The sequence below is a fragment of the Megalops cyprinoides genome, chromosome 5 (genome assembly GCF_013368585.1).
Source record: "Megalops cyprinoides isolate fMegCyp1 chromosome 5, fMegCyp1.pri, whole genome shotgun sequence".
NCBI lineage: Eukaryota > Metazoa > Chordata > Actinopteri > Elopiformes > Megalopidae > Megalops > Megalops cyprinoides.
In genome coordinates, this window is record NC_050587.1 from 838,679 (window position 1) to 863,091 (window position 24,413).

Below are 24,413 nucleotides of genomic sequence, written 5' to 3' on the forward strand. Positions count from 1 at the left end.
ATACACAGACACACACACACACACACACACACACATTCAAATGCACAGGCACAGGCCCACATGCATGCACGTTCTAGAACTCATACAGATGTACATGCACACACATATCAACCCTTTCTAAAACTGCCACACGGACATGCATGCGGGCATTTAATCGTACATACTAGGACTCCTGCAAATGCACATACACGTACACACAAACAAGCAAACAACCCTTACACACATATATACACACACACACACACAAGTGCAGGTAAGTTTAGGGGGGCATGTGGTGCTGAATTGAGCAGGAACAGAAGGTACTGCAGGGTGTTGTGAGACTGCTGCATGAGGTTAGGCTGCTGTGTAAGTATATGCGCGACTCTGCATGTAAATCCCTCTTCTCCTCTCCTCTCCCCTCCCCTCCCCTCCTCTCCTCTCCTGCCCCTCTCCTTCTCTCCTCTCCTCTCCACTCCCTTCATCTTGTTTCCACTCCTCTTCCCTCCCCTCCTCTCCTCACTTCTCCTTACTTGAGAGTTTGTCAATTCTGCTATGCAATTCACACACAGCAGACTGTTCTCTGCACCACCACTATCTTTTTATGTCTTGTTTTTATGTTTTTTTCCTGCATGGAAGTTTTCCCTCCTCCAGTAGACATGAAAGGAGCGAGATGCCAGCACTCAGACACAAGAGACAGGGGTGGGCGGTGAACTCTGACCCCGTGTGGAGACAGTCCACATCTCACCCACACTTTCTATTCAGCTACTGAACACTGTGGCCCTGCAGCACTGCATTGATTAATCAGCAGGAGCTGACGCAAAGCGCCCAGTCAGCTGGACCCGGGCTCCGATCAGGCTCCAAAGAGTGAGCGGAGGAGACGGCTCAGCTCTGATATACGGAGCATTTTCCCCTTCCAGTTGAAAAATTAATATATGCTCTAATCCCTTCAGAAAAGGGCTTCCCTTTAAGCTGATGTGCCGTAATTGAGGCTGCTGTGCTGGCCCCTTGTAGTAGTGTTATTTACCGACACACTTCAGGGGCCAGCAGAATAGCAGCGTTCCTCCACAGCATCTATATTGGCACGGGTAACAGCGTGCAGACCCAATACCATGTACTTTCCTCCCTCTCGCCATAAACACAGACAGCAAGAGCAAAACACCACTGTTGTCCTTGAGTATTGGACTCTGTTTCAACCTTTTCAGAGTAAAAAAAGGAAACGGAAGGCCCTTTCTGTGATTCAGGGAGCCTGTGCTGCGTTTGGGGGCTCAGAGCAGAGCCCAGGAGGCAGGGACAGGTGACACGGCTGGCAGATTGCACTGTGCACGGTAGAGAGAGTGATTCAATCTCGTGTCACTGTTGCACACTGTTGGAATGGAATCTGTCCAGGTGGTAAAGTAATCTCATCGTGTGACGTGTATGCCATGTGACTCATGTTACCAAAGTGGGTAAAAAAAAAACCCAGGGCTCTTCAAGGTACTCTTCTCTGTCACTCAGTGCTGACCTGCTGACCAGAACATAAGGGACGGAGACTTGAAGTCTGCCCATATCCCCCTGGTCTTTGTTAGGGACATGTTAAATTAAGAGCACTCTGGGAGATTAGAGGGGTTTTTTGGACAGAGGGGGGTATTTTCCTTTTATTGTTATGTACTCACTTGTTTGTCCAAAAAATGAACCAAAACAAAAAAAAATCTCTTGGACCGGCTTCTAAAAAGCTTGAGTTAATCTCCCATTTAAAAGCCCTCTCCCCAGCTCCTATCAAGGCCTTCACCCAGCTGTGGCCTCATTCTGTAATAGGCTTTTGGGTCTGTTACAGGGACAAGGGAATTCAGAGAGCAGACTCCAGTCAAATTAAAATATTCATTCTTTTTTTAATAGAGAGCAATTTTCATTCATTTTGTGCAATATCTGTAGAGATGCGGGGTTAATACTCAGGTTGGATTGCAGGCCGGCTTTAATGGAATGACATCAGAAGCCAGAGACCTGACAGCTTTTGTACTGCACTGAACCAGGTGATGGAAAGCCACTGAAATCTGACCCAGTGTGCACCAAGGGTCACCGGCCTGTCACCACACATACCTGTAGAAAGGCAGAGAAGCAGCGAGATCCTCAGACGCTGGATCCATCACACTAATTGCATTGTCTCTGTTTGCTTGGTCTGGCCTGTGGGGTCCTGTGGGGAATGCTGAAAACAACAGTGTGGCCATTAACAGCAGCATGCGCTAGATTTAATTAGGCTGCCGTGCTGCTGTCGCTCGTTACACCATCTGAAGATTGCCCTCTTCTCTGAAGAAGCTGAGTGCTCTCGTTTGTGTGTGTGTGTGTGTGTGTGTGTGTGTGTGTGTGTGTGTGTGTGTGTGTGTGTGTGTGTGTGTGTGTTTGTATGTGTGAGAGAGTGTGTGGTGCAAGTGAGTGTGCATGTTTATGTATTTGAGTGTGTGAATGTGTGTGTTTTTAATAGGTGTGTCTGTGTTCATGCATGCCTGTTTGTGTGTGTGTGTGTGTGTGTGTGTGTGCGTGTGCGCACACATGTGCGCTTGTATACATATTTGTGGCCAACCACAGTATTAAAGGCAGTGTATGAGCAGCGTGTGGTTAAAGGGGCTAAAACTCTAACTGGAGTTTTACACATTGGTGAACCTCTGTGATGTTAGCCTGTGTCGTCTTCAGCCCCTCCTCCTGTCATCCCCCTGCCCCAAAATACAGTTTGCCCCTCCCACCTCTCTGTGCCCAACCTCAAGGCTGAAAACTACCTGTTTGTCCCTCTCCATCCTAATTACTGCCAGTGCGACTGTCTGTTTGACATGATCCGATTCTCCAAAAAGCTCAGTCAGCATTTTCCAAATTGTGCCAGAATGCCAATATGCACATATCATTCCAATATTTTTAAAGGGGCATTTCTGACAGATGGAAATTTAACAGATTATGGCAGCACTTTATCCCCCTGAGATATTCAAAATCAGCCAGCGATTTCAATGAGAGGGGCTTTTTAAAGATTAATAATAATTGTGGAGGAAAATAACATTGCTCTTTCCTAAACAGCAGTACGTAGGCAGCTTGGTTGTATAATTGGAGATGTTCAAAGAGTTTGCTAGTGCCGTGATCCATTTCTATTTTTGTGAATATGTAAAAAAGCTGAGAGGGTATTCAGGAAAGTCACCTACATTTCCATACGCACCTGCTGTGTGCTGTCTCCCATGGGTGAGCTGTGAGATTAAGGCACTCTGCTTCCTCAGTTCTGTCAGACACACATCCATCCTGAAACACCTGCATTCCAGCTCTCTGCTGTTGCAGTCGCTGTTGTTAATGATATGTAATAATTATGCCATTGCCGTCTACTCATCAAAAACATCTGCATTTCTTTTTAATAGAGATTTCACACAGGTGAGTGTATGTAGCATAGGTGCATGAGTGTATGTAGCATAGGTGCAAGCAACTTTAAGCGGGTAGATGGAATGCCTTAAATGGTATTTGTGCAAAAATACAAATTAAAATGGAGACAAGAAATGGCATTGAATCAGAAATAAAAAAGGATGGGGTATGCTGTGGAAAAGGTCCCCCTCTGTGTTTGCTTTTGCTCAGAGCGGCAAGGAATGGCCGTGGAGAGGTTGGTCGAGAGTGTGGGGGTTCAGAAGAGACCCCAGTGGTCCTGCCGGGCGATGGGGCTGAGCTCCTACAGTATTCAGGCATGCTGTTCTCCTCCCCCATCTTATCCACAGTGGATTAACAAAAGCAGGGGTGGAGCTGACAGCTGAGTCCTGTTGGCAAATGGGTTGAGGGAGCCAAGCCTCATTGGTAGATGCACAGATTTAGGATGTGTTTGATGCTCAAGTTCCAACTTTTAACCAATCACATTTATCCGAAAACCTTTACACAACAGAAGGGAGGACTAGTCTAAATGCAGAGGCTCAGTGTAAAATGAGCTGTAGTCCTTTTCTTCTATGTTTGCTGCTCTTGTCCTTTTTCTGATAATTAGTGAGTTTGTGCTTTTGAGATGTGTGTAACGGTTGTGGGGAAACATGGTGGATGAAAGCAGGCTCCTCTGTCCAGGCCCCACCGAGCAACCCTGATAGCATTCATCATTCATATTTGCCCATTTTCACTCTCCCTTGAAGCTCTCCCCTCTGCAGAGATACAGCCCTGCATGCACATGGACCACAGAATAAACCTCTGACTGTTTATAAGTAATGCACTCTCCAAGGTATTGAAGGAATGGAGAGCATCCCACTGGGCAAGACGGATGGAGAGAAGGAATAGCACATGGGATGAGAAGGATGGAGAGAATGAATAACTCATTGGGAAAGAGGTACAGAGGAGTAAGAGCTGACCGGATGAGAGGAATGGGGGGAAAAAAGAATAACTCATGGTGTGGGAACCACTTTCAGGGTTTGGAGACCACCCCGGAGCACACATCACAACCAAAGAAAGTAAATTCTCGAGCTCCTGGTCACACAGAGCCCTGGAACAACATGTGAGTGAATGTGGATGCCAGGAAAAACGTCAGAAAAACGTCATGCAAAAGCACAGAGTTTCCTGCTATATACTGGCCTGTATCCACATGCAGCTCTGTGCTGAAGAGTAGGCTCTAGCAGGGGTGATGCCTGTGCATCCACAGCACTCTCCTGCTGCTTCTTACCAGTACCCCCCCGCACGTGCTCAGTCTAACAGGTGCCTGGTGGATGTACTCGACGCCCCCCTTCAGCTGTGGCTACGTTTATCTCTCTTGGAGTAAACACTAATTTCCTTCCCTCTTTGCCAGGTGTGGCCTGCCACAAGATGTATGCAGAATAATTGAAAAGCGAGATGGAATGGGAAAGGGCAATGGCTCTGCATCCCGGTGTTTTGAAGAGCATAGCTACAGAGCTTTAGACTAATGAGAAGCCAGTCAGGGCTCAGTCGCCTGGAGGCAAGTGCTTTTTAATTCTGCTGGAAAAACAAAAGTCAGTCATTAGGAACGGAATATAAATTTGATTTAATTCTCAATAATGGTAGCTAAAAGTTTAATTTGATGATACTCTGTTCAAAGGTGCCCTTGGGAGATGGGTTTATTCCCCTGGTGTAGCGATGTGCTTTTGAGGCAGTTGAGAGTCCATTTCTGGTTAGAGTATGGATGTAGAGGCATCATAAGTTTGAGAATATGTAAACCTGCACTTTCCATCATATACTGCAGCTAGGAAACAGCCATTTCCCCTGTGAATGCCAGCTTCTTCGAATACTTGGCTGTGGCCAGCCAGCTCTTGTCTGTCCTGAAGTCAAAGGAGAGTGACTTTTTGGGAGCTGTGTTAGAAGGTCCTAAGAAATCGTGTCTCACTCTTTGTTTTCTGCAGCACACACAAAAAATCTTGGACAGGAAAATTATGGTGGTGTTGAAACTTCAGTGCTGTAATATTTACTGTGAAAATAAGAAGCAACAGAGATTTATGATGCACATTCTCGTGCCTAGGTGGTAATGTGAAAAAATGCAGCCTGAAGTATATCATTCCCGTGCAAAGCTGACACTGGCCACTCCTGTTTGACTCCACATGATGGCCTGTCCCCTCTCTTGCCAGGCAACAAGAATCCAAATGGGGAGCCGACCTCCTCGCGGTTCACCCCCATCCCCCGGAGTGGGGCCGTGTGAGACAAGGCCATGTCCCCCCCGACCCCTGCTGATGAGCCCCCACCAGAGGCGGGAGATTGCAGGGCTTGGAGTGGTGTCAGAGTGGACGCTGGTGGCAGGGGCGATGGGGCTGTCTGATAGAAAACCCTGCCTTTGTCAAGAATGCTAGAGATCTTGTCGCCCGATGTTTTTGATCCAGGGATACTTTAAACACACTGCCATCACCTGCATTTGTAGCAGTTCTCTCAACCCTAATCAAAAACATCTATCTTGAACTGAGAGGGGATAGTTTTGTACAGTGGGGGGTTAAAACAAGGCCAGAAACATTTAGTGGCTCCACAGCGAGAGAGTGAGAGATTGAGATTGAGCCACACTAAGTTTCCCTCTTCATTCAGCCTACACGCTAGTGGGGGGAGGGAGAAATCCCTTATGAAGAACTGAAGTTGTTTTTTATGACTTCTAATAGGGCTCGGCGATGAAACGATAACAATAATTATCGCGATATAATTTTCCTCAATAGAAATATAACAGATGTTTGATATAATTAATTTCCATGCTTAGATAGCATGCACAGAAATGAATCACGAACTGCCAGTCATGTGGCAGGAGTAGAGGTATGCATTGCGCAAGTTAGGTTGCACAGTGAGAGGTATAAATTCCGCCCAGCACATGGTATTGTTTATAGATATAGTGGCTGACAGGCTTGTAGATGGAGCGGAATAAGCAAAATAAGTGAATTGAGCAACACCGAAGAAAAAGCAGTGCCCATGACCAGCTTGAAGGATGAAGACACCGTCGACACGAAAGGTCACTCAACTTCAGCAGTTCAGTAGATATTTTGGCTATTTACAATCCAACAAAAAACAGAGCAGTGTGCACTGCAAACTGTGCCGAAGACACGTGCCATCAAGACAGGCAACACCACAAACCTGTTTCTTCATCTGAAACAATATCACCCGTTGGAACACGCAGAAAGTAAGAAATTAGTCCCAAATGAGTGTTGTTAGTGGACCCTTGACAAGCACCAGGCCACTACCCAGTGCAACCACCCAGTAGCAATATCAGCATTTTCCAGCACCGTGCCTTACGACAAAAAAAAAAAACGAAAAGACACAAAGACATCACAACTGCAATTGCATATTGCATTGCAGAAGACATGCTTCCCATTAGCACTGTCGAAAATGAGGGATTCAAGAACTGTCTGTACAAAGAGTTTGGCATGCTGGCCAGAATTAAGATTTCTTTGTCTATTTATTGTTTTATTTATTGACATTATCCTTTAAAATACTTTTAAACTTTACAGTCTGAGCCATCTTAAATGTGTGCTCTATCAGGCTGGAGCCACACCAGTTGCGTCTCGTGTGCGTGCGTTCGCGCAACGTCTTGATTTTCATTTTGGCGCCCATGTTAACGAGTTAGAGCAGCCACACAACCTGCGTGAGACGCGCTTCTCAGACGCGGCTCGAGCCTCGCTGTAGCTGCGAGTCATCTAGACTTTCGGCGTGGAGCCTATTTTTTCCGCGTGACACGCACAGTTCTCAGCAAAAATAGACAGTAAAAACAATCTGTTGATACTCATATTGACATCATACCAGCAACATTACATAACTGACACCTTTCACTGTAGTTTCAATGCTATGTGTCACAGACATGAAAAAAATTTTTTTTTAACCATTTTAGCAATCGCATGTTATCAGTATGTGATTTGTTAATTTTTGGTAATTTTGTTAATTTTTAACAGGGGGGATGGCAGATGCACACTCATCACTCTCTCTGCTACTAACTAGGGGATGGAGAGGGAGGGATGGAAGGTTAACAAGGGGGATGGATTTTGGTGATTTTGCTAACGGGGGATAGCATTCCCCCTCAAATCGCCTACTGCACGTAATTAAAGGGCAAAGTGGAGGCTACATGTGTACTATACAGTCAAGGAAAGAAGACGATCCATTTGCTCAGTGCTCATTCTGAAATATTTCAGGTGTTTGTCCTTATCAAGATGCAGTTCAGCAGCAAGATGGTGAAAAGCTCCAAGTTGCCTCCTCCTCTGGTTTATCACGTGAACCCGCATTCTTTGCTGGTTTCTCCTCCGGAGCATTCGGAGCAAAAGATAAAGCGCAATGGCTTTCCTTCTGTCTATAACTCGCACTAAAAACCAACGAAAAAATGAATTAACCATGTTAATATTATTTTGGAAATGTGAGTAGACAGGTAGCATAATAAAAAAACCTAAAGTAACATTAAATACAAAAAAGAAGAAAATAGATAAGTTGTCCTAGGCAGTCTATTTTCTTCATGATCAACATGCAGTTTACAAAATATTTTTCAATTAAATAAGAGGAGCCATTTGTAAGGGGAAAAAAAGTCAAACTTGAAGCAAGATATAGTGGCAAGACAAATGCACAGCACTTCTGATTCAACAGAGACTGAACCCAGAACATCTGCTTATACAATTTCAGATTTGGATTGGTGCCTATAATGTAAATTAAGGGCCCGCGACACTTCTCGATAAGCCCACCCCTGGAAACCTGTAGAACAGAACCCTGAAACTCCCATTGAAATGGCATTTAAACTGGGCCAGGCCAAGTGAAGAGGGATTGTTGTATATATATTTTTATTTATTTATTTTTATTTTTATTATTTTTTACAATTGAGCACACACTTCTTAACCTTTGTCTGTCTAACCAAAATATAAATTAAATTTATAATGAAATTAAATCAAACATTCTGGCCATTGTCAATGGCAAACTCAATGTAGAAAGGTAGGGCTGGCAGTAGCAGCGCTGCAGCAGCAACGCTAGCGGTGTTGACAAACACACACACATGCGAACTGCAGCAGTTCAGCGACGTAGCCGTTCAGCACACGCGACGCAACTGGTGTGGGCCTGGCCTCATACTGCAGCAATTAATTTTTCAATTAGGATATTTATTTTGTTGAGGAAAAAGGGCTGAAAAAGGATTTTACTTAATTTTTCTCATGCATATTTTGATGTTGAAAAAAGATTTTATCATTATAAGAGTTTTCAATGTTCTACCTCAGAGTTGTGAAATGTTTCGCTGTTTGGCGAAGTGTTTGTCATGTTCTAACCATAAAGAATAGGTTAAATCACAATTAACCTTCTGGTTTCTTCAACTTTTCACTCAGGAGCAAAAATCAGCCTTTAAACTTGAAAGAAATAATGATTTTGATATGTATTGATGAGACGGACATCGACACGCTGTTCAACTTCTTTACTGAGCCCGCTTCAGGGTCAAAGAACAATGCGCATGCGTGCTACACCAACGCTCACTGAGCTCACATAGATCCTGGTAACATAGATCCTTAAGTCTAAATAAACTGTTGTCATACAAGAATTATGTGGTTAATCAATACACCACATTATCCCCCTTTTTAGCTGAGAATAACAGTCAACTAAAACAAGTCAACAAGAACAATTCCACATACCACTGGGGAGTAACCATGGAAATAGATATAACAAATTTTCTTTTCCCTTTGTTTTATGTTAGTGAACCGCAAACGTCAGATGACACATTACCACATTTAGCTTCAATTAACTCAAAGAACATTTTGGCATTATGCCATTATAACATCATAGAGGGTAAGTGCTCTGTATATTGAAAACAAATGAACATTATCATGTATACAGTGTAAGTTCACAGACTCATTGCATATATCTCTTAGGTGGTTTACTCACTCGCGTTGAGCGCCTCAGAGCCACAGTTTCAGGCTCCAGGAGCTCTGGTGACTGTACAGTGGAGGCAACAATGTCCTGCAACCCACCACAGTCCTTATCACCTAACTGTTCAACTTGAGAGTCAGTAACCACTGTGTCGGATTCAGCTGTGGCACGAGCTCGCAGCTGATCTCCGTGGCGACGGTGTACTGTGTCACCATCCCTCTCTCTGACCACATACGACACAGGGCCCGTCTGTCTCACCACCAACCCTGGAATCCACCTGTGGTCTCCTCCCACCGTGCTACGCAGGTACACGGCGTCGTCCACACTGAAAGATCGGTCTGCAGCACTGCTGTCATGGCGGTCTTTTTGTTGATACTGTTTTTTGCGCACTGTCTCCTTGGTGCAAGGTTTCAGGAAATCCAGCCTTGTGCGGACGTGCCTGTGTAAAAACAGATCAGCAGGAGACTGTCCCGTTGTGCAGTTAGGTGTTGTCTGATACTGCAACAGGAACAGGGACAGCCTGTCATCAACGTTCATGGTAGTGTTTGCAAGTTTTTTCATACCTGTCTTGAATGTCTGGACATATCTCTCTGCCAGACCGTTTGTTGCCGGATGACCTGGTGCACTTGTTGTGTGCAGAATCCCATTCTGCTTAACAAAGGTCTGGAACTCTTCAGAAGTGAAAGTGGTGGCATTGTCTGTCACAATTTGCTCAGGCAACCCATAGGAGGCAAACAGTCTCCTCAGCCTTGAAACCGTAGCCTGTGACGTGATCTGTGACATACGAAACACTTCCAACCATTTAGTGTAAGAATCCACCACAATCATGAACATGTTGTTGAGGAAAGGACCGGCGAAATCAATGTGTATCCTTTTCCAGGATTCACCTGGAAACTCCCACGGATGTAGTGGGACGTGCTGCGGCTTTTTCTGCTCCAGCTGACACGTTTCACATTCCCTGCACATTTGCTCCACATCTGAGTCAAGCCCTGGCCACCACACAAATTTACGAGCAAGAGCTTTAGTTTTGACTATACCTTGGTGTCCTGAGTGAATTTCCTTTAACACTGCTTTTCTCAGTTTTTGGGGTACAATGACTCTGGTTCCCCATAGTACACAACCTAGCTCTGTGGTTAAGTCATTCCTTTTTGTGAAAAACACCTTTAAACGTCCCTCTACTTGACTTGGCCAGCCCTCCATAACATACTTGTAGACCCTTTGCGAGCTCACTGTCAGTGCGTGTCATCTGGGCAACTTGTGTAGCATTGAGCGGTGCCTCTTGCAGATGCTCTGCCAACAGTGAGTGAACTGTCGCCGATGCTGCAGCAGTTCCTGTGTCGCTGGTTTCAGGTAAGGGGCAACGGGAGAGTCCATCAGCATTACTGTGTTCTTCTGACTTCCGGTAGACAATGTTGTAGTCATAAGCCGATAATATAATTGCCCACCGCTGAATGCGTGCGGCAGCCATTGTAGGTAGACACTTGTGCTCGCCAAAAAGTGTCAACAGGGGGCGATGGTCAGTCACTAAAGTAAAATGTCTACCCCACAAATACTGGTGAAATTTCTTAACACCATAAATCAGTCCAAGAGCTTCCTTATCTATTTGAGAATATTTTTTCTCCGCTGGAGACAATGTGCGGGAAGCATAAGCAATTGGTCTCTCCTCTCCATTGGGCATGGTGTGTTGTATCACTGCTCCAATGCCGTACGCAGAGGCATCACATGCCAAGGTGAGTGGCAAGGTGGGGTCATAGTGTGCTAAAACCTGGTCACTCGTCAAAAGGTTTTTACACTTCACAAAAGCAGACTGTTCTGCCTCTGTCCACCTCCACGTAACATTTTCTCTGAGCAGTTTGTACAGTGGTGCCAAAACTGTGCTTTGTTGTGGCACAAATCTTCCATAATAATTAAAAAGTCCCAGAAAAGCCTGGAGCTCTTTAACGTTGGTAGGAGCAGGAGCCTCCTGAATGGCTCTCACTTTATCCTCAGCAGGATGAATGCCACGCTCATCCAGTACGTGGCCCAGGTACTCTAGCTGAGTTTTTCCAAACTCACACTTTGAGCGTTTAACTCGCAGTCCGTTTTCCTTCAAGCGTTGAAGGACTCTTTGAAGGTTGAGGAGGTGGTCTTCCTCTGAGCATCCCATAATCAGGAGGTCGTCCAGGAAAACTACAACTGGTAAGTCCTTCATAATGTTTTCCATTACCCTCTGGAAGATGGAGGGGGCGGAGCTGATCCCAAAAGGAAGTCTATTATACACAAACAGTCCTCTGTGGGTGTTAATGGTTGTGTATTTCTTTGAGTCGTCATCTAACAAAACTTGCTGATAAGCTGCTGCTAAGTCGATCTTAGAGAAGATCTTACCCCCACTAAGGGTTGCTAACAGCTCCTCTAAACGTGGTAAGGGGTAACTGTCTGTTTCAAGTGCCTGGTTAACTGACACCTTATAATCGCCACACAGGCGGAGTGACTTATCCTTTTTTTCCACCGGGACTATCGGTGCCGCCCACTCACTATGCTTAACTGGAGATATAATGTTAGCTTCCTCCAGCCTTTTTAGCTCTTTTTCAACTCTCTCCTTCATTGCAAATGGGAGGGGCCTGTGTTTGCAAAATCTAGGAGGCACATCAGCTTGGACTATGATTGAGGCTTTAACATCTTTGAGTGTCCCTAACTCATCATTAAACACCTCAGAATATTTACTGAGCATCTCCTCAAGTGAGCTACACTTGGGTTCATTTAAATACTTGATCTCTTCCCAGTTCAGCCTAATTTGCTTTAACCAATCTCTACCACATAATGTGGCTCCATGTCCTTTGACAACGATGAGTGGCAAAACGGCTGACTGACCCTGATAACCCACTGTCGCTGTGATCTGCCCTAAAACAGGGATGTGACCTCCGTTGTACGCTCTGAGTTTAACCTTAGCTTTTTCCAGTGGCATGTGTGAAAACTGCCTTCTGTAGGTTATCTCTGAAATGACACTCCTCCTGGCCCCAGTATCAATCTCCATTTCTAAGTCTACATCATTGAATGAGAATGTTGCTTTGTACGTATCAGCATCTTCACTTGTGACAGAAAAAACAGTTAACATTTCCAGGTCTGAATCTTCTTCAGCTGTCACATATTTTGTGTTTTTCTTTTGCTGACCAATTCCTCTTGGTTTTGTGCACTCTGCACTTGCCTTTGAACGACATGCCTTTTTGATGTGTCCTATTTTTCCACAATTATGGCATTTGGTCTCTTTGAAATGGCACTCATTTGCATTGTGATTTTTTCCTTTGCACCTGTAGCAGTTCCTGGCCCCCTGCAGCTTCACCTTGTGGACGCTGGCAACTCCCGCCTTCTCGCTCTCCATTCCTCTCAACTGACGTGCGTCTCTGTCGGCCGTCTCCATGTTGAGGGCGATCTCAAACGCTTTGGCAAACGTGAGATCATTTTCGGCGAGTAGTCTCCTCTGGCAGGCTTCGTTCCGTATTCCACTGACGAACCGATCTCGTAGTGATGCGTCCAGGTTCGCGCCGAACTCGCAGTTGGCGGCGCACTGCTTCAACTCCGCCACGTATTGTGCAACTGGCTGGTTAGCTTTTTGATTACACCGGTTGAAACGGAACCTTTCTGCTACCAACAGCGGCTTTGGCTCAAAATGTAACTTTAAAACCGTCACTATCTCATCAAACGTCTTGTCTTTTGGCTTATCGGGCTGCACTAAATTTCTCAAAAGTCCGTATGTAGTTGCGCCCATTACACTCAACAGCGTAGCCACTTGCTTGTCTTCGGCTACGGAGTTAGCTTCGAAAAACTGTCCTAGCCGCTCCACATACGCCGACCACGGCTCATTTTCCGGCTGAAACTCGCCCGTTCCTCCAAACAGGGCCATTGTACTCACTAGTACCGACACCGTGTGTCTCTCCTTCCCCGTCAAGAAAACTTGTATTTGTCCTCGTCGCCAATGATATGTATTGATGAGACGGACATCGACACGCTGTTCAACTTCTTTACTGAGCCCGCTTCAGGGTCAAAGAACAATGCGCATGCGTGCTACACCAACGCTCACTGAGCTCACATAGATCCTGGTAACATAGATCCTTAAGTCTAAATAAACTGTTGTCATACAAGAATTATGTGGTTAATCAATACACCACAGATTTGACATTTATCGCGATAATTATCTATATCGACTGATTTGAAAGTTTTTATCGTGATAGCATTTTTGGCCATACCGCCCGGCCCTAACTTCTAAACTGACCCATGTGTTGTGGCCCAGGAGTGTCCTAACTGTTACTGTTCAAAGTATTTAATACTACCTAATAGCTTTTGGAAAATAGCTTTTTTAATTGTGCCCCTGTTTACAAAAGATGAGAATGCTAAGTAATATCTGTTAAGGGATGAAATAAATGAGTATTATGAATGTGAAATTACAAGATCCCAAGCAGCCTTATCTTATCGGGGAAAGCCAAGCAAATGTTATTTCGAGGAAACCAAACCAAATAATTGTATGCTCTGAACCATTGTATCACACTGATAGCAGTATCTGTGCGTGCACACAATCCTATGAGAGAACACGTGCCACTATTTCTCATTGGGTGGGGCGAGAGGTCAAAGGCCATTCTCTCACTCCACAAGTGGACTTTTACTTTATGGTGGTTATATTCTTACTGTGGTGCCCATGTGAAAGCTGTGACTTGTGCTGTCCAGTAGAGATCCATTTGAGGGCAGTCACAAAAAGGTCAAAGATCTCACTGCACAAGGCACTGATCAGTCTGAGGTGGGGATTTTTGTTTTCTGCTTGTTATTCTCCCATGAGATTGTTTCTTGTGTTTTCTGGGTTAAGTGGAGGAGGGACACTTTCTGTTGTCGTGCATGGGTTTCTTACTGTTTAATTGTTTAACTCTACTGTATAAGTGCAGTCCACATTTGTGTAAGGCAAAAACTTGAAAAGAGAACAACAAGCGTGCTGGGACTGCCAGTGTAAGAATCGTGTTGCTCCCATTCTGTCCAGTCGTGTCTCAGAATATGCACTCACAAGGAAGGTGTGGTTAGTGCATCTCACAGTGGTTATTATATATCATGATGCCACTCACAGATGGCAGATTTAAGCCTAGTAAAGATCACTGCACTCTTCATAACATGTTGTTAGTGCTAGGGGGGGGGGGGGGGGGGGCGGGGTCTGTGTTCAATGACCCTTGGCCTCTCCCTTTGCCTGCTCCATGTGAATAAGTTTGGTGCTTGACCAGCTGAAGCCTAATCACAGTGGTATTAAATGGTACTCAAGGGAAATTACATCAAAAATCTATTGGATTAATAGACATGATGGGTTGAATTCCCAGCTACTTCACATCACCTTTGATATGTATTACTCCAAACAAAAGGCCTGAACCTGTATTGTTGGCATTGTAAGCTAATGCAGAACTTGACCCGTTGTTTGACATGGTTGTTTAGGCTGAGAGCAACAACGTGGGTCTCCCACAGACCACAATGAGAATTGGGCAACATCTGCACCACACAGCTTCCACCTGACGATAACTCCGCCCACATCATAAAAAATGCATGAGATGGCAGCTAGAGAGCTGCAGGGGGCTGGCCCACTCAAACGGCAACAAAGAGGGAGCTGGAAAGCTAGCTGAAAAAGCAAGTGGGTGCGGGGCAAGGGATGATAAGGGGGGGGAGTGGGGGTCGGAAGTGGGTGGGTTATAGGGACGGGGTCACAGAAGGCAGAGCAGGTTGCCAGCCTCGTGGCTGCCACTCTCCTCTCTTCTTCCTAGTAAGCCCAGGCACTGCCAGTCCAGCATCCTGAAGAGCTGGGGCAGAGGGATCGGGGTTCCCCAGGCGTCTTACCTCTGTGCTCCTCCTCCCTGCAGGTGACGGCAGCAGGACACAACGTACTTGTGTGGCTTGGCAGGGGGTTTGTGGTGAGCGCATGAGGAGACTGGCCACAACTCGACTAACATCCAAAAGTGGGACGGAAGCGTGTGTGCTGTCTCTACACCTGCTGCAGTCATGGTAACCCCACGTGTGTGTTTGTCCGTGTGTCTGTGCGCATATGTTTCAACTGTTCTGTTCAAAATCATGAGTCATGTCCTTTGCATCCTGCATTGTGTGACATCCTGAATCTTGCTGATGGCATGCACAGATGACAGCGGGGGGGTGTGGCCCTTGCTGGGGGTGCAGGTTTTTTCGGGGCGGTGGTGGTGTTGAGCACAGATCGCTGTGTGTGATTGGGGGGTGATGCAGGGACTACCTGATGATATAGCACTGTGTCAGCGGCTCTGAGAAGAGAGAGATCAGGGCGTGATTAATGACCCTCACCTCCAGCTGGGGGAGCAAAGCCTCCAGAGACTGCAGCACATGAATTATTAAAGCCAAAAAGGGGGGATGTTCATAAATAACCCTCGGTAATGAGCGCAGCGCTAACACTGTGCAGGGAGGGAAGGGTGACCTTGGATTGCATGCGCCACTCTCTGCCACGCTCACAATAGGACTGCTGAGCGTCTCCCACCTCTCTTCTCCTCCCCCTGTGCTCGTTTTCCTCAAATGAGTCAATGTAGACATGGATGTCCATACCCACGAGCTGTGCCTCTCTCTTCATTTGCTTGTGGACCTGAGTATTGTTGTTGCTTTCTCGTCTTGGCTTTTCCTTGTCTGGCGGTCTGTCCCATCTGTCACCCCGTGCACATCCCTGAGTGCTCCACGTCTGCTGATTTGGCGAATATTGGCCTGGAATCCTTTTACACTGCATCCTAAATGTTAATGTTGAACACATTAAGCACATCGAATTATATGGTTAATATTGCCTTTAAGATTGCTGGCTATTGGAATACTAATTTGTTAAGATCACAGATGGTGTTAAGTCAACTCATGTTGTCTCATTAAGGAAACCTCTATTGCAGCACTCCGCATTGTTTATTTGATTTTTATTTAACCATAAGGAGGGGTGTAATTGCACTACACACCTTGCACATCTACCCCTGACACACAAATGCACATCTCACACACTCTGCATACAGGGAGTGTGTTTTTGCTGGAGTTATTGGACATGAGCTTTTGCGGATGAAGCAGATGCCTCACAAGTGCTCATGTGATGTGGCTGACTAGATGTTTTGCACCAGTAAATATGGTAGCAATTGGTGCTGTGTTAAGGGCTGAGTCAAGACCCAGACTCCTTCAGATTGTACAAAGATCCCTCTGTCCAAATAAAGCTCCTGATCACATCCTATAGATGTTGCTTTGCTGTCTTTGCTACTGCTGTTGAAATGCTTTCCTCAGCCCATCTATGGAACGCGGCTGTTGTGATGCAATGCAATGTCCTAGATAAGGCAGTCCCATATGTGCTATACACTGTGTAGCCTTACTCGGTTATGCCGCACAATAAAGCCACTAATTTGGTTTCCTATCCCAGCTGTGCCTTAGAAGCATTCAGAATGCATGTCTTCTAGAAGTGGTGCTCTCTAGTTCAGAGAAGATGCTGTTAGTGAGAACAACACCGTCAGATAGGGCCATCACAATTTGCATTCAGTGGATTTGTGTCATTGAAGATGTCTCATGAGTAGGTTCACATTGCCTTTGTACCATTCATGTTTAAAGACTACGCATTCAAGGTGCATAGTGTAGGCCTGAATCTGTTGTTCGGAAACATTCTCGGTCCCTGTCCACGTGGTCGCTGGAGACATTTTCATGATTCAGCACCCTGAAGGACGAAATGAGAACCTGTCTCTTACTGTTAGCCACATCCATAATTATATAAATGTTGACGTCCACTAGATGTTGTGTGCTGTGTAACAGCTGCACCTAGGTGACACACAGCAGTCAGAGCAGAAACGTGGCCTGCCACTATCTCCATTATGGAGTGTCAGTCACGAGGCCAGCTCAGTAGTCCCTTCTCCTCCTGTGGTATCATTTTGCCTCGCTGGTTGTGACTCAGTCCTGTTGCGTGGAGCAGCCAGGGTCGGTCTTGTGCTGCAGAAATCTTGATCTCTACAACAGATGCATGATTTGCCACAGGATTTTGGCCTGAAAGCTGCCTCCATGGGTGTTTTACACATCTCAGTCTGTTTTATAGTAACACACGAGCACATTAGTAACAGCTGATAAACTTTACTTGTGCCTGTGAAGTATGGCACAGGGAAGTGTTTCCCACAGTGATGTAACTGCACACTAGATGTGCAGCATTAGAGGTTATACAGAGTGATGTCCACACAATCAGAAGGCAAATACATTACGTTATTATCATTTAGCAGACAGTCTTAGAAGAGTGACTTACATAGGTTACACTTTTACTCATTTATACAGCTGGATATTTACTGAGGCAATTTTAGGTTAAGTACCTTACCCAAGGAGGCCACTGCAATGTCCCAGCAGGAAATTGAACCAGCAACCTTTTTGTATATAATCTCTGCTTCTTACACACTATGTGTATATATTCTATTCCCCAGCAAAGGAAAAATGTTAGCGTACTGGACTCCCTCCTGCTCAGACACACTTACTCATCCCCTTCTGTCTGATACACAGCTCTGACAGCTGTCACATTTGAAATATGCAGGCAAACATACAGCATCTGACAGGTGTGTCAGTAAACATTGTAAAGGTTAGGAACTGTGATTAGAGGGACCCTGTAGAACACAGCAAAAATCTGAAATTTTAGTGTAAAATATAGTGCATGGCTGCTCAAGGTGAAGGCATGTGAATAATGTTGAAATGAGTTTTTAAATTAGAGATTTGAAACCCTGCATCCGTTAACATTCTGAAAAGGTAATTTGTGTTTCATGATGTGAGTAAAATTTATAAATGTTATCTTGGTAATTATCACAATAAGAAGACTGGAAAATGTAATCAGTTTTAAAACCAAAAACTTTTTGACTGAATATTTTTGTTGTAACTAAACACTTCAACATTGATATAAGTTGTGATAAGTAGTGTTTACTGAGAGCTCTGGAAATTTTCAGCAGAGTGCTATTAGTGTCAGAAGAACTTATATTTGAAAGATTATATGGCTTTAAATTCAAAGTAGTTTCAAACTATAGTCACATGTTTGTGGAAATGCTTTAATGCTAGTAATAACTAAAACTAAAACATTAAATGTTGTAGATCAATTGTCACGTGAAATGAAAACCAGAAGAAAGGAGGAACAAAAGCATGTAGAAGAAGGTTAGGCTCTCAGTCCCTTGTGGTTTGAAAGGCTTCTAATGGAAGCTTTATTTCAGGTAGTGCTTGCATTATTGGGGCGTTGTTAAGGCCCCTGAATGTGTGCCATATTTTCAGGGCAAAGCGGGACAGTTCTCTGGCTCAGACTGCCATCCTTTGGGCCGGGTGTCCTTTGCTGTTTTCCCCCCGCTCTCCAGGCATTGATCCAGAACAGAGCAGGAAGATGCTGGCTCTGCACAGGGGCTCATAAGGAAGTCAGAGGAGGGGGTGCAGGGTGCTCATTGAGGCAGTCACACACACAGACCACTCTGTAAGCAGGTGTGTTTGCTCTGTGTGTACTTCCTGCCCTTAGTGATGGGGGATTGAGTCTGGACAGCAGGAAGTTTGGGATAAACAAAATCCTGGTAGAGACACAGCCTCCAAAGAAGATTGCTGTGGTAACAACTGATGATTGATTAGCAGATAATAGTGTGGGGAAAGCCATACCTTATGGTGTAGAATAGCAACTTATTGTATTACCCTGATTATCTTGCAAAATGGATGAAATTACTTTTTTTTTTGGTTTCTGTAGCAATTTTGCTAATTATTTTGTAAATTATATCATAAATGATCTTCAGCAACCAACTTAATACTAAAATGCAGAATTGAATTTTGATGAAAAGAAGCTAGTGGGAATTTTCCCTCTTGTGACTCTTGTGTACTTTAACAGATGAACATAAATAACATATTCAGTCCAATATCCAATTCTGAAACTGCTCGGAAACGAGCAAACTGCTGGTGTCATGCACAGAGCAGAACATGGTATTTCTGTGCTCTCTGTACGCGGTTCCGCTTCTCTCTGCTAGGCCTCTTTGTGGAAGTGCAGGGGATGTACACTGCATTTTAACACTTGCATTACAGTCTGACTCGAGCTGCCATGTGATGTTATCAACTTCCATCCTTATAGCCATGTACCTGTGTGCGCTGTGTGTGTTACATTGTAACACATTAGGCAGTATGGTGTGTGTTAGGTTCATGTGTAGCACTGTGTGTGTGACAGTGTAATGTCTGAGGCAGTATGGAGTGTGTTAGGGAAGGAAAAAAGTATGACAGGCTTTTTCTCACCGGGCTACTGCTGTCACTCAGAGGTCCATCCGATCGTTCGGCAATGATGACCGCCATGTCATGGCTAAGCACTCCACCATCTATCCGTCATCGGAAGACTTGGAGGCTGTGCAGACGCTAGTGTCCACCGTGGAGTGCGCCCTCAAGCATGTGTCCGACTGGTTGGACGACCTCAATCAGACTGACACAGAAGAGGAGGCCGCCAAGACGGAAGACTCAGCTGAGGGCAGCTCCAAGTGAGTCATACTAGATTGCTCTGGACAGAAGATGTGCATGTGCATGCATGTGTCTGTGTGTGGCGTAATTAATTTAAGTGGGAGATTGCTGGTGGGAGAGGCTTTGTGTGGGCTGATAGATCTATGATAGGAAGTTGATGGTGGAATAAAGAGTGTGTGTGTGTGTGTGTGTGTGTGTGTGTGTGTGTGTGTGTGTGTGTGTGTGTGGTGATAAATCAGGAGATTGTTAGTGGGAGAGGCAGCATGTGGGCAGGCAGATCTATGATTTGAAGTTGCTAGTGGGAGGGGGGGTGTGTGATGTGTGCATGATGCGTGACCCTGCTCTCCCTGCCCAGGGAGCAGAGTGGGGGTGCTCTCTGTGGAGTGATGCGCATCGGCCTGGTGGCCAAGGGCCTCCTCATCAAGGACGACATGGACCTGGAGCTGGTGCTGATGTGTCGAGAGAAACCCACAGAGACACTGCTCTGCACCGTCTGCGACAACCTGCCCCTGCAGATCCAGGTGAGGAGGATATCTCAGTCTGCACCCACTGTCTCAATCTACATCTGGGATCATTTCTCTGTGTACCTTGGATTGCCTCTGTCCACACAGCATTGTCCCTCTCTCATTAAATAACTGGGATCAGTTTTCTGTGTGTCTGTGATTGTCTGTCTGTGCACAGGATTGTCTGTTTTCTGTGTAAATACCTGGGATCATCTCAATCAGTGTATTTGTATTTGTCTCTCTGTGTACCTGAGATTGTCCCTCTCTAGATACCTAGGATCATCTCATTCTCTGTATCTGTAATTATCTCACTCTGTGTACCTGGGATCATCTCTCTGTGCACCTGGGATTGTCTCTTTCTGTGCACACAACAACCAGTGTTGCTAGAAATGGACATTTCAGCCCAGTGTGAAACAATGTATCGAATGACTAAGTGACAAGCATGTCTCTACTGAGGCTTAGATACTCACAGCTGGAGACCCTCCTTCCTGTTCACAGGCCTCCATTCAAAGCAGGTACTGCACAGATCCACTACTTAAAAAGAGTAATGCCTGTGTGAATGGACACCAGATCTCAAAGCTCCTGCCTTTATCCTGTATCTGTGCTAACGCAGTGCAGGTAACATGGGCAAGAACACGCTGTAGTGATCTACATTACAGTGACTAATAATTTCTTAGTTATTTTGGATACATAACTCAGTGTAACTCCTTGTTTGTAAAAATAACCTTTAAATAAATAAGTGACATACAGTGACCTGTATGCTCTGAAGGCCCACAGTTTATCATGAATTTCACCCCAGCTGGTTGATTGCATGGATGCTTACTTCTGCCTGTGTGCATTTTCAGGTCATACAAATAAGCTTATACTTCACAGTTTTTGCACTGCACCTTTAACATGCTGCACATTTGAAGCAACTCAACTTTTAAGAGCAAGGTCTGATTCCTGCACTATCGTGCGCTGGGGCCATTCCTCTGTCCCGCAGGTCATGTGTGACACACTCATGTCGGAGGGCGTAGGCCAGCTATGGGAAGTAGCATGAAGGGATGTCTGAATTACCAAGGTTAAGGTTCAGTGCAGTCTCTGGCCATGCTTATAGTCAGTATATTCTTCTTCTAAATGGTCGTGGTTACTTTAAACACTGAGATATAGGGAACAGGGTCAACAGCAAAAACAGGGACCATTATAACTACGTAGATTCTGAAAAATCTGTTAAACGCAGCTTGCTGTCTAGTTCCAAATATAGAGCCCCATTAAAACAGATACAGGCATGGTTTCCTTCTGAATGAAACAGAGTAGCTCAATGGTGTGTGGAAAAGCCAGATTTGGCAGCACTGCTTCGAATGTTTCCCATACGCTGAAGAGTCTCCCTCACCGTGCACTTGGGACTTGCTCTCAATGCCTGGGAGTGCCTTCCAGCATTCTGACGCAGATGTAGAAAAGAAATGCATGTGATCAGAATGCAGACAGGAGAGCAATAATGGGGTCAGTTTGGGGGAAAGGACCATGCTGGGAAGGCCAGCATGATTGGGCTGGAAGCAGAGGTCAATGGTAGAACCCACCTCTATTTATAAGCAGTGTAGGTAATGAAAACCCATAGGGTTGTCTGATTTTCTAACTGGGAGTATCTCACAGTGTCTCTGTGAGGGATTGAGAGTGTGCGTGTGTGGTGTGTGTAGATCAGAGGACCCATCAGTTCTGCGGCTTCAAACATCCACTGGATGCACTGCTTGCATTCGCTCAGCCATCAAACAGTCAAAGGATCTCATCTGCAGCCATCATCTGTCTCAGTCACTCACACACAGACCCTGACTTTGCATTGCAGATTGCTTCCGCGTATCTCGGCTCCTCCAGCACCACCTGCAATCTAATAGGGAGAGCTGATCGTCTGCAATCTGACCTGCCTGCCGTTAATTTGGGGTGATGGTGACATGTTTGTCAGGTGTCCAAACAAGCACGAGACCCGTGCCTTCCCTGCTGGCATGCGGGAATGTGTACCGTCTCTTTAAGCTGCCTGATGAAGAATAAGGCAGAGGGTATCCCCATGCCACCAAGGAGCCCCAGCGCGAGCTGCAATTGTGTGGCTAGAATTAATGTAATGGATTACAGTGAGAACTAATACCCAACCCCGTGCATAAAATAAGATTAATGTTTTAAAATGATTTTTACTTATTTTTTGTCCTCTCCTAATCTTTTGGGTAAATTCACTGTGTGTGTGTGTGTGTGTGTGTGTGTGTGTGTGTGTGTGTGCGCGCGCGCACGCGCACGTGTGTGTATGAGATTGGCTAACATGTCACAGCCACTGGAGGTGTGTGGGCTGAGTGCACCTTGATGCCAGTTGGATGGGCGTGTGCCATCACTGGTAGACCTGCACCCCTGACCTTCGGTCCCTGCATCTCTGACCCTCGGTGTCTCTGCCTCGCAGAAACTGACGGAGGACAGGTACGAGGTGCAGCGCTGCATCCCTGAAGCGGCCATCCTGGTGCACAAGACCAAAGAGCCAAGGCTCACCCTGAAGGTCACCCTCACCTCCCTGCAAATGAGGGATGAATACGGCAAGGGAGACGAAGGTACCTGGGGCAATCCACTCACCCAGTCCTCCAAATCTGCTGCTCTGTCTGCGTGGCAGCCTTCACTCTGCCTCCCTGTGCCGGAGCTAGCAGGAGTCAGAGGGGGTGGAGACTGCAGGAGATGGAGAGAGGCACGGTGGGAGATGGAGTCTGCATATATTACTGCAGGAGATGGAGAGAGGCGTGGTGGGAGATGAAGTCCGTGTGTACTACTGCAGGAGAGAGAGAGGCATGGTGGGAGATGAAGGCCTTCTGTTGTACTACAAGAGAGAGCAGCAGCAGCAAGGAAGCTTTGATCTGTAAAGCAGTCTGTGTTCCTATTAGTCTCCAGGCCAAAAGCAAAACATAAGCAGGGCTCCATCTTTCCTCCATCTCCATCTCTTCTTGTCTTCTCACACACACACACACACACACACACACACTCTAATACATTCATATAATGGGCACTACCTTTCCTCTACCTCTCCCTCCCTCCCCTCAGATCGGAAAAATGCACATGCAAACAGGCTTTTCCTGTCCTGCTCTTACTCTCTCTCTATATATTTGTTTCAGTCCCACTGGGAGCTGAAAACAGTAGAAGTTGGTCTGTATGGGGCCGCACTGCAGTATTATAGAGTGCTTTTCCCCCCAACAAGAGTAATGGGATGCCAGCCCTTCTCCAAAAAATGCAGACACCATGGAAACTGACACCTAGTCAGTAACTGTGCACAAATACTATAAAAAAGAGAACAGACCATCTCCAGCACAAGGTGGGTACGAAAGGCAGAAAACACACTTCCTCTTGGTGTCGGTCGAGCCTCAGTGCACAGCAGTAGGGCTGTCTCTGACCCTCCGACCTCCTGCTCTCCAAGTGGGCTAAAGCTTGTTAAAGCTCCAGTGTCAGCCCTTAAATAAATCAAAGGGGCTTGGGGTTGGCAGTGCCGTACGAAAACTGTCTTTGGTCACAGGGGAGGGAGAGGAAGGACAGCTAACGCTTCTCACAGAACACTGTGTGCTCACAGCCCCTTCTGCTTCAGCTCCCTGGCCTGTCCCTGGCCATTCGCCAGGGTGGACTCCCTCAGACTCTTGACCAACTGGCCCCTTTCTGTCAAGGGAGCTCCGAAACAGCCCTCACAGGGGGGAGCAGTGAGATTACCCAGCCCCTCCCCCCACTACCCCACTCCAATCCACTTTCCACAGAGATTTACTCCAGTGCACTTCTCTCGGGGTTACCAAATGCTAAAACCCATGGTCCATGCCATTTCTGAGAAGAGTAGAAGAGAAGAGCCAAAATACTGCCCTGTGAGGACTGTACTCTAATTCCATCAGATGTTTAGCACCACTCCTGTTCTTCTTTAAGGCTTCCTGCTCAAAATGACATGACAAAATGATATTGATTTGACTGATGTGTCATTAATCAAGGCCAAAAGTAATGACGTGGAGTAGTCCTTAAATTTTTGGTTTTAATTGTACATTTCTCAGTAGTGAGCTGGTTCCTTCATACCCTGCTTGCAGTTGAGACCTCATGGAGGTGAGGAGGTGTGGCTTATTTTCCCAGAATAATACCACAGAGATGCTGGAGGATCAATAGTGTTCTCGTTCCATAGTCCTCCTCCCACTCTTTGGTGTGGTACGGGGAATGTCTGCTCTT

At 45.8% G+C, this 24,413-nt stretch overlaps 1 protein-coding gene across 3 annotated transcripts in view; it reads left to right on the plus strand.

The window, feature by feature from the left end:
* The window catches only part of LOC118778233 (spermatid perinuclear RNA binding protein), a 75,230-nt gene that overhangs the window by 33,621 nt on the left and 17,196 nt on the right, over nt 1–24,413 (plus strand). For all 3 annotated transcript variants that reach the window (XM_036529661.1, XM_036529664.1, XM_036529663.1), the window contains exons 3-6: nt 15,114–15,255; nt 19,519–19,733; nt 20,069–20,234; nt 22,639–22,783. In XM_036529661.1, the coding sequence (XP_036385554.1) occupies nt 15,253–15,255; nt 19,519–19,733; nt 20,069–20,234; nt 22,639–22,783 (529 nt within the window). In that variant the 5' untranslated portion in view covers nt 15,114–15,252. The remainder of the gene's footprint in view (nt 1–15,113; nt 15,256–19,518; nt 19,734–20,068; nt 20,235–22,638; nt 22,784–24,413) is intronic.